Source organism: Hyperolius riggenbachi, chromosome 3, assembly GCF_040937935.1.
Source record: "Hyperolius riggenbachi isolate aHypRig1 chromosome 3, aHypRig1.pri, whole genome shotgun sequence".
In the NCBI taxonomy this organism is placed as follows: Eukaryota; Metazoa; Chordata; class Amphibia; order Anura; family Hyperoliidae; genus Hyperolius; species Hyperolius riggenbachi.
This window is the reverse complement of record NC_090648.1, coordinates 218,553,410-218,563,977: the sequence shown is the minus strand read 5'-3', so window position 1 is coordinate 218,563,977 and position 10,568 is coordinate 218,553,410. Positions and strand designations below refer to the sequence as shown.

The window sequence follows — 10,568 nt, the reverse complement described above, 5'->3', positions numbered from 1 at the left end:
AGCTACATGATTTAAAAAAAACAAACACAAAAAATAGTGCTGCGCTGCCACCATGGCGCATTTAATAGAACACCAGGGTGGTTAAACCTGTTGCGGAGTAGGAGCCTCTGGCAGCTGCTTTGCCCTAAGGCAACCAATCCAGCTATAAATCGCTTGATCTAATCTGTCTACCTTTAGCATTGCTAATCGCTGATCTAGGACAAGTGCGATGATCAGTGGCCCCGCCTCCTCTTCCTGCATGCTGAATGATTCTGTGGATGACAATGGACGCCTCCATATTCTTCTCACATCAGGTTTATTCTCACATATTCTTACCATCAAGGCATACTGTACTTTATTTACTCACATCAAATGAATAATTGTCCGCACATTTTATTTATGAAAATTTATTGAAATCCAGAAATCGTGTATAGATATATATATTAAATATTTTTTCATATATTTTTTTAAATATTTATTTATAAAAAGAAAATTGTAACCTCTTTAAAACAAAGAGGTTGTTGGCAAATACACGAGAAGTGATTGACTTTTTTTTTTAATTATATATATTTTCTTTTTCTTTGAAAATAGCTACCTGCTGTCTCTAACGGTAAGGTATTACCCACTAACATAAACTGTTGTTTTGTAAAACCCAGGCGCTCTTCCCATCTGCCAGAAGGGTGTGCAAAGACTATCCAATGTCGTTTATATTATGTGCTGATTACACATGGAAACGGAGCTCTTGTACCTGCTGGATTATAGTCATGCATGGATGCTTCTCACTGATGTGTTTGTTAGCAGAGCTGTGAAATGGATGAAAGATTTGGTGCTGATGAAAAGCCAGGTGATGAAGAAGTAACCAACGGGCTTATTCATAAAATAAGTAAAGATCAACAATGTGCCAAGATGCTGTCCACGCATTATTACATCTCTAGTTTAATGCAAATCTAGTATGTACCTGTTTTCCAGATCCTTTCCAGATGCTACCTAAACAGCAATGCGGTCTTGGCAATCCAAACAAATTGTATGTGGTCTTGTTTACTGGATTCCTTACTGTTGTACATCTGCATAGTTTATCAACTGATTTCAGAACAAGAGGATGTGCACACAACCTCCCCCTCCCCCCCCCCCCCCCCCCCACACACACACACACACTTTCTTACAAGGAACAAAAATACTAGAGTAAAGACATGATCGGGTATTTTCTACAAGGATACATCAGAGATTGAGCAGCAAATCATACTGCATTATTGGTCTGGAGGTATCCACATACATACTTTGGTCAACTCATATTGCACATTTTGGCTTTCTCCTGCATAAAGGTATTTTGTAATCTTAATGAAGAGTCTTTCCTGCCTGAAAATCCAATTCTTTGGCTGATCCAGTGATCGCGTATCACATTTGTATGGTGGTGATGCCAGGCACAGAATGAAAACAACTCTTCCCTGTTGCACTTACTAACCTTCAGATGAAGTTTATCAGCTGTACTGGCAGACCCATGGCTCTGCAATATGTGTATAGGATGGTCTGCATCTGGTAGGCTGGCAGTCGGTACTTGCTGGCCTGCTGTCTACTGACTAAAGTGTCATGTCTCATGGCCTGCTTCCACCTGGCAGAAGTAGGGCATTAATTCTTGCAGAACTTGTATTATCTGTGCTCTAAACATCTGCTATGCCTCATTCATGATCTGTTGTAAATCCTTAATAGACAAACATAAAATCTCCTCTAGGCAAATACACCAATTGACAGCAGCCAATCACATTGTTGCAGCTTCATCATCAATACTAATTTGGGAATGGTTGTTATGGGCAACTTAAAATGACAAATGCAAATGAAGAAAAATAAGTTGGACGGTGCATAATTGACTCTGAAAGAAAGAACAGTAGATGACGCAGACCAGACAAATGGGGTTGGGTTTGTATTGGAATGTGAGGGAAGAATGTCAAATAAAACATGATGGTAGAGCAAATTCAGTGTTTCCTGATCTGCAGTCTTCATGGGTAGAACATCAATGAGTATGGATTCCTGTTAGTTGCCTAACACTTCTCTAACTTTTTATTGAAGGATAACCTGTGAAAATCTGCACTGCATACCTCTGGCAGAGAAAAGGTTGAATGAAACAGAACTCCCATATTTCATATCATGTAACACAAAGTAATGGCTCCAGCATGGCACACATATTTCCGTCAGCTTGCTCCCTGAATGAGGAACATCTGTTGGTAGAATACAGGATGCTTGTGCACGCAGGAATAAAGCATAATAGTAGCTGGATATCACACCGCTGATCTGAAACTCAGCAACAATAAGGCACTCTCCAATACGAGTGTCTGCATTGCACAACCCATGCCAAGGCAGTGCCTTATTGCAACAAGGAAAGCGCAGAATCTGAAATCGGCATGAGGCTGCAGTTATGGCAATGCCCCATGTCACAGATGCCTCTTCAAAGCGGACAGTATGGGGCCCCCCAAGGGTCAGACCTGTTCTTTTTGACGCCATTGGGGAAGTGAAGGCACAAGGACAATAAATGTTACATAATATTGCTTATGCAGGCAAGCAACATGGAACTTGCCTTAATGTCCCTCTAGCTAACATGAAACACCGGTGCAATGAAAGGTGTATCCTAATACATCGTGTGCTTTCAAACTCAAGTGACAACTACCAGACAAATCTTCAATCCTTCAAAGAAATGTCTAAATGCTGCCTTAGCCCCTTGGCAAGAGCTTGAGGTCTTCGCTTCCGAGGAACTCTATTTTCGTGCATCTGTCTTCAGCACATAATTATTGAAGGACGCAGGACTCAGGTGAAAAAATGGGGTACAGACAAAGCAGGTGCCTTATTGCAAGGGAGCAGGTCATTCCTGCCCATTTAGAAGAGGACACTTGGCTTCTGTGTGTCGGGGACTATTAATGACAGCCAATGCACCTTGTATACTTATTCATTGCTAAAAGATCTGCAAAGCTATGTGATCTATGTTTAACCACTCATAACTGGGAGAGACCCAACAGTAATACTGTTAGAGAAGCACACTGTAGGCAATCTTAGCAGAAAGAGTTAATGCTCCTGGCCTCCATTCTTTTCTAGCAGAATGCAGGCAGATATACAGTACTATGGGTTTCCCTACAAGGATCTGATACGTGGGCCAGTTCTTGAGATGTTATTTATGTTCAAATATGCAATACAACTTTTATGTAATTTTTGAGTGAGATTTTAGATCTGTCAAATGACTATTTGGATTTTTATACTGTACTTACAACTAGGGATGGTCAATGATATGCAAACAGGTGAGATGACGCAGGATTATGCAAATTTATGCAGCTAGAAAATAAACCAATCAAATTCAACCCTAGCAGAATGCGGCTGGTTGTATTTCACGCTGGATACATTTGAATACTAAATTTGTGTAATTCTGCATCAGTTTCGGAATTATTTGCATTCAATTGCCCATCCCTACTTACAGCTGAGGATGGTTAAGGAGTTGCTAATAATTATCAGCTGAAGCAAATTTATGTAGCTTGGAACGCTTTGTATTACTGCTGCATTTGATTGGTTAATATCCAAGCTGTATCTATTTGCATAAATTAGGCACAAAATGTGCATCAACCTGTAATTATCAGCATCCCATTGGCCATGCGTACCTGCAATCTCAGTAACTAGCCTACACGTGCCTTTAATTGTATGTGCTGCTGCCTTAAAGTGTTTAAGTGTGGTTACAGTACTGAATTGCCTGTCCTCCAGACAGCTGGCGTTACAGTACTGGCAATTGCCCCAGATCTTGTAGGGGGCGCCAATTATATCCCTTATCACCCCTCTAAATTAGGCTAGCTGTGGGCACTGTTGCTGGGTTCAGAGTTGCAGCATGTGGTGGCAGTGGGACAGGGGAACATAGACTACACATTACTTGCTCGGTCCTGCCTCCTGATCCAGTGCAATGACACGACCCGTTACCATAGTTCCCTGGATGGCTGCAGCGACACTTTCCCTGTTACTTCACGTCAATACGTACATGCCTGCAAGGATGGAATAGGCACCATGTTGTCACTGGAAATAATCCAAAAGTTCAGCACACTCAAAAGGCACTCACGGGAGGGGGCTGCAGAGAAGAGTGTGATGCACCTTACGCTCCGCTGTGCACACTCTGCTGCATGCATTTAGTTCATGCTGATGGGGAGAACTTCTTTATATGCTGGCATTTATTGGGGTGGTGGGGAAACTGGCAGCCAACTGGGGACCTAGTAGGGCATTTGGCAACAAAGGGCCCCTAATGCTGCTTTTTGTTAGGGGTGCCTGGTCTGTTCAGGGTGTGTGTGTGTGTGTGGGGGGGGGGGGGGTGTCGGGGTGTACCAGGGTTGAGTGTTACCTTTGCCCAGGGGGCCCCATTGTTTCTAGAACTGGCCCTGCCTCCAGGAATAAAGGAAAAAATTACTAAGGTGATAATTTACTGGTGCTTTGTATCTTTCAACTATTTTACTGTCTCATTGCATTGATCTCAGACATGCAAGTCACTGTAATGCTATCTATCCTATACTTAACATAAGGTTTTATACTTACCTGGGGCTTCCTCCAGCGCCCTGTAGTCTTTGGTGTCACTCGTCAGTCTGGTCCCATCTGTCCTGGTGCTGGCAGCCCCGGTTATGTCTCTGACTGAGCCAGTCAGGGGCTACTGCACATGCATGGACCTGACCGCATGCCTCCTTGGTCTTGTTTCCATGGCTGGGAGAGGTTGAAATCCAACTACGCAGGCGCAGAATGCTCCCAGCTGTGGAAGCGTGACCAGGGAAGCAGGGCCGCACATGAGCAGTAGTCGGGCTGACAGAGGGAGAAAAGAGCAGCCTGGAAGGCCACTCACAAACTACAGAGCCTGGAGGAAGCCTCAGGTAAGTATAAATCCTTATGTTAGGTTTATCTCAGGTTTACTTTAAACTATAAACTTACCTAGGTTAACTGTCATGAAAATATTGTTCCTGATCATTAGAGGTAACTATTTAGGAAAAACTTTTACAGACCTACTGTTTGGCTGTCAGCTGAGCAGCCGTCTTTTTTTCAATGGAGAGAAGGAGGGAGAGCAAGTAGGTGTCTTGTGTGGGCACAACAATAGTGTGAGCCAAGGATTTTCCATAGTGCGCAATCACAGAAGACAAAGCCACTGACATGTGGAGGACATATACCCACACTAGATTTTCACTCAAAATAATGAATGATAGCTTTGGATGATAAAAGCCTAAATTGTGTATGTAGCTGTAGGAGCACTCAGGAATTCAATAATGTTACTGTAGCTATAAGAGCAGGTACACTTTAAGGGGTAGACAATAGCCTGCAGATCTCTAGCAATGAAGAAGGTCATAGATTACTAGGCAATTTAGAGTGGAAAGGCAAGTCCTCTCCTCCAATACCACTTGCTCCAAATGTAAATTCTGAAGATCCCTTTTGTGATAAAGAGGTGTGTCCTGTTAGATCTGAGCTTCCACCTCTAGGAAATAAAGTAAAGTCAGGAGCAAACTGCTGTGGAAAATGGGGTGAACCTGGTGCTGGCTGAGGCAAGGAGGGTTGAGATACGGAGATGAGCCGACCATCTTGCCTGAGTCGACTAAGCGGTAAAGAAATACAGGTGCTGGGATGTGAGGAAAGTGGTGTAGTTTGAGGGAGGAGGAGTGATCGAGATGAACCACACACTTGGGTGGTTCGAACAGGACCTGGACTGAGTGCAGAAGGTGAGCTTCCAGGAGAGTCTGATCTCTGTAATGGTGGTGGTAATACCCATGGCGGCTCTGAAGTTCCAGGTAAAAGGGGAGGACCTGGTGAATTGGCTTTCGGTCTTTGACACTGTATAGAGGAGTTTGATGGGAGTTGCTGATCAGATTGTGACAGCCTTGGTTGACTAGATGAGGAACCTGCTCCTGGAGACCACTGTAAAGTATCAGAAGTAGTTGGAGTAGAGCTGGTGGGGTGCAGTTGTTGTATAGTTCCCCTTTCATAACGGGGCACAGTAGAAAGTGGTCTAGGATTTACACAGGCTGCTGCTGAAAAGCCTGCCAGTTGGTGCACATGAAAAGAAGATTGCTGGCTTGATGATTCCTCTACTCCTGCTAGGTGTGAGGAAAAAGGCTGTCTCTGCAGCTGCTGGAATCCACGTGCTGATACACCTAATACAGAAGTTGAAGGACGGAAAATGTTGGCTGGCAGACGCTGGTGAGTCAGGGGTATAGCAACTGAAGTGGTGGCTGCTGCAGCCTGTAGTGGAGCCTGGACCAGTGGTGTCCATATTACAGGTGTTGGAGGAGTTGGTATAGAATCCAACTCAGACTGCGTGAAGCGTGGTCCCTGGGCCATTTCACGGTCATGCTGAACAATCTGCTGAATGATTTCATTTTCCTGGTAATTCAGCACACCAGAGCGAAGGTCATGCTGTACCTTATGCAGGAGAAGAGAGTTCTTCTTTCCTACAGGAAGAAAAAGTCCAAAAAGTAACGTTGTTTGTCGTCTACAACATATATCACAGCCAGTCACATATCATGAAAAAGTGCTCACAAGTAGTTCCACACAAATGAAAAAATGTGTTTACATGTATGCTTTTCCTGAACTGATGTGTAGTGAGCTTTAATATAATTCACCTGAAAAGATCTTCACATTATGAAAAATATAAAACTGACCAACACTTAGGGGTCGAAGTTCTAATGCAATAACATTGGTTCAACTTGCAGTTAAAATATAGCACGTATTTGCATAAAATGACCTTAAGACTGTAAGGCCCAAATGCAATTCACTTGTTCTCCTGAGCTTTCTCCTATGTGATATTTTCTCACCCTTTCTTAAAATGCTTTTTACCCTCTTCAGGGCCACAGGCTTTACCCCCCCCTAAAGACCAGGCCATTTTGTGTGAAATAGGCCACTGCAGCTTTAAGGCCAAGCTGCAGGGCCGCACAACACAGCACACTAGTGATCCCCCCCCCCTTTCCCCCACCAACAGAGCTCTCTGTTGGTGGGGTCTAATCACTCCCAGGTTTGATTTGTTTATTTTTAAATAAATATTTGCTGTGTCCCTCTTAATATTTTTTTTTTTTATATGTAAATTACCCTCCCCCCGTCTGCCTATCGCAGCAATTTCACCGTCTAACAGTCTCTGGAGCGGCGATTGTGGCTTGGAGACTGAAGGCGGAACTCCGCTCCGCCCACCAAGCAGGAGATGCACGCGCAGCCTGCGCGCAATCTCCTGCAAAACAGAGCCTCAGGATTTTATGCCGATCAGCGCTAGGCGGTCCTGGGGCTGCCGCCGCGGTCACGCCCGTCGGCGTGACGCGGTTGGCTAGTTGTTAACCACTTAAGCTCTCAGTCGTTTTCACTTCATGCATCCGAGCAATGTTCACCTCCCATTCATTAGCCTATAACTTTATCACTACTTATCACAATGAACTGATCTATATCTTGTTTTTTCCGCCACCAATTAGGCTTTCTTTGGGGGGTACATTTTGCTAAGAGCTACCTTACTGTAAATGCATTTTAACAGTAAGAATAAGAAAAAAAATGAAAAAATTCATTATTTGTCAGTTTTCGGCCATTATAGTTTTAAAATAATACATGCCTCCATAATTAAAACCCACGTATTGTAATTGCCCATTTGTCACGGTTATTTCACCGTTTAAATTATATCCCTATCACAATGTATCGCGACAATATTTTATTTGGAAATAAAAGAGCATTTTTTCCGTTTTGCATTCATCACTATTTACAAGCTTATAAAAAGAAAATAGAGAGAAATATGTCATCTTTATATAGATATTTAAAAAGTTTAGACCCTTAGGTAAATATTTGTGTTTTGTTTTATAGTAATTTTTTTTTTTTTTTTATTAAACATTTTATGTGGGCATTTTTGGGAGGGTGGGATATAAAAGTGTTTTATTTGGGGAAATATTTGTGTATTGTAATGTTTTTTAACTTTTACTTGTAGTTTTACTTTTTGGCCACAAGATGGCAATCTTGAGTTTGTTTGCATGACGTCACTCTAAGCGTACGCTTAGAGGGACATAGCTTCAGAAAAAGCGAAGCTTCCGAGAGAAGCTGTCGCTTTTTCAGCGGGGGAGAGGAATCAGTGATCGGCTCCATAGCCCGATACATTGATTCCATGGCTACCGAATCCGCGGCCGGGAGTGCGCGTGCACGCGCGCGATCGGCCGCGGGAGCGCGCCTGTCCTCCTTGATGTTTTTATACGTCAAGGAGGACAAAGTGGTTAAACCACCAGAAAGCAAGAAAATACTCAGAATACGACCATTTTAATTGTACAGGTCCTTCTAAAAAAATTAGCATATTGTGGTAAAGTTCATTATTTTCTGTAATGTACTGATAAACATTAGACTTTCATATATTTTAGATTCATTACACACAACTGAAGTAGTTCAAGCCTTTTATTGTTTTAATATTGATGATTTTGGCATACAGCTCATGAAAACCCAAAATACCTATCTCAAAAAATTTGCATATTTCTTACGACCAAAAGTCAACCTTCAAATAATTATGTTCAGTTATGCACTCAATCCTTTTGCAGAAATGACTGCTTCAATGCGGCTTGGCATGGAGGCCATCAGCCTGTGGCACTGCTCAGGTGTTATGGAGGCCCAGGATGCTTCGATAGCGGCCTTAAGCTCATCCAGAGTGTTGGGTCTTGCGTCTCTCAACTTTCTCTTCACAATATCCCACAGAACCTTTTCATGATATGCTAATTTTTTGAGATAGGAATCTTGGGTTTTCATGAGCTGTATGCCAAAATCATCAATATTAAAACAATAAAAGGCTTGAACTACTTCAGTTGTGTGTGATGAATCTAAAATATATGAAAGTCTAATGTTTATCAGTACATTACAGAAAATAATGAACTTTATCACAATATGCTAATGTTTTGAGAAGGACCTGTACTTTTTCACCAACCTTTGGGTACTTTTTCATTTGCAAAATGCTGCATTTGGTATTATAGACTTTTGTGTGCTAATTAATCAATATTTTCACAGGTGCGGTAGAAGTTCGGTAATTTACCGAATCCCATTGTCTGTAACAGCAGAAGTGTGAATTGTCTGTGTTACATGCAGACACAGCATTACAATAGTAAGAGGCATCCTAATATCCCTTTAGATGTTTGTTATACTGTCTCTGCTTGCTCTAAATCTTTCTATTAGTCTCCATTAGTCTTTCTTAAAGAGTAACTGTCAGGCTGCAGAAGCTAATTTAACCACCTGAGCGGTCTGGACGAGCTGAGCTCGTCCAACACCGCCGGAGGTCGCCGCTCAGGCCCTGCTGGGCCGATTTTAATCAAATAAAAAGCAGCACACGCAGCCGGCACTTTGCCAGCCGCGTGTGCTGCCTGATCGCCGCCGCTCTGCGGCGATTCGCCGCGAGCAGCGGCGAAAGAGGGCCCCCCTAGCCGCCTGAGCCCTGCGCAGCCGGAACAAAAAGTTCCGGCCAGCGCTAAGGGCTGGATCGGAGGCGGCTGACGTCAGGACGTCGGCTGACGTCGATGACGTCACTCCGCTCGTCGCTATGGCGACGATATAAGCAAAACAAGGAAGGCCGCTCATTGCGGCCTTCCTTGTTTATTCTGGGCGCCGGAGGCGATCGGAAGATCGCCTCCGGAGCGCCCTCTAGTGGGCTTTCATGCAGCCAACTTTCAGTTGGCTGCATGAAATAGTTTTTTTTTTATTTAAAAAAAACCCTCCCGCAGCCACCCTGGCGATTTAATCAGAACGCCAGGGTGGTTAAACCTCTATTCTCCTGTGTTAAACAGTTTAGACGGAAGCCAAAAAGGCAATAGTGAAGATAAAAATCTCTCTTACATTTGATGTGTGCTTATCTGCAAAGCTGTTAGACCCAAGAGGACGCAAGCCGCATACCATACTGCAAAGCATTCTGGGGCCCTCCCCTCGGCTAAGGAGAAGTTACAGGATCAAGTTTCAGCAGCTTGTAACTCAGTCCAGCGCACAGCACTGAAAAATCTCCGGGCAGAGTACACTGCAGGAGTCTGCTATTGTTCCTAGCCACATGGCTAATTAATATTCACTGCACACTAGTGTTATTCAGTACGAGCTTTTCTGTGATCAGGAAGCAGGCAGGACATGACGACACATTTGGCTTCATAGGAGACAGACAAACATGGAACCTGCCATGAGCTGTCAGGAGCATCAATCTCTGCATATACTATATACAAATTCTGTGAAGTACAAACGTGGACAGTGAAATGCATATGTAATGTAAGTACAGCCAATCTTTAGCTACTGATATATGTGTTTATTTTCTCTGAGACCTTATACCTAACAGCTCCTCTTTAACATTTTATTTAATTGCCACAGCTTAGATGAACTTCCAGGAGACAGTACACATGCCCTGCTTAGGTGATTTCCCCACTAGCTTCTCCGCATCTTCAAACAGGAACCTTAGAGGTTAAACTGCTGAAGGGAGGCAGGGGAAACCTGTTTTGTTACAATCTCTCTCTGCTCAGTGCCTGGGGGTAGAAAAGCTGGACGACCCACCTTAGAAGCCTGCAAGTCCTATCAACGGGACTTGCAGGAGACAGGGGCTGTTTCTATTGGCTTCTTCTCCTGTCAGCCAT

The 10,568-nt window shown here is 43.4% G+C and overlaps 1 protein-coding gene across 1 annotated transcript in view; it reads right to left on the bottom strand.

Moving 5' to 3' along the window:
* Window positions 1–1,148: 1,148 nt before the first annotated feature.
* Window positions 1,149–10,568, bottom strand: part of HCN4 (hyperpolarization activated cyclic nucleotide gated potassium channel 4) — a 209,618-nt gene continuing 200,198 nt past the window's right edge. The window contains exon 10 of the mRNA XM_068275742.1: window positions 1,149–6,416. Coding sequence (XP_068131843.1) covers window positions 5,317–6,416 — 1,100 coding nt within the window. The 3' untranslated portion in view covers window positions 1,149–5,316. The remainder of the gene's footprint in view (window positions 6,417–10,568) is intronic.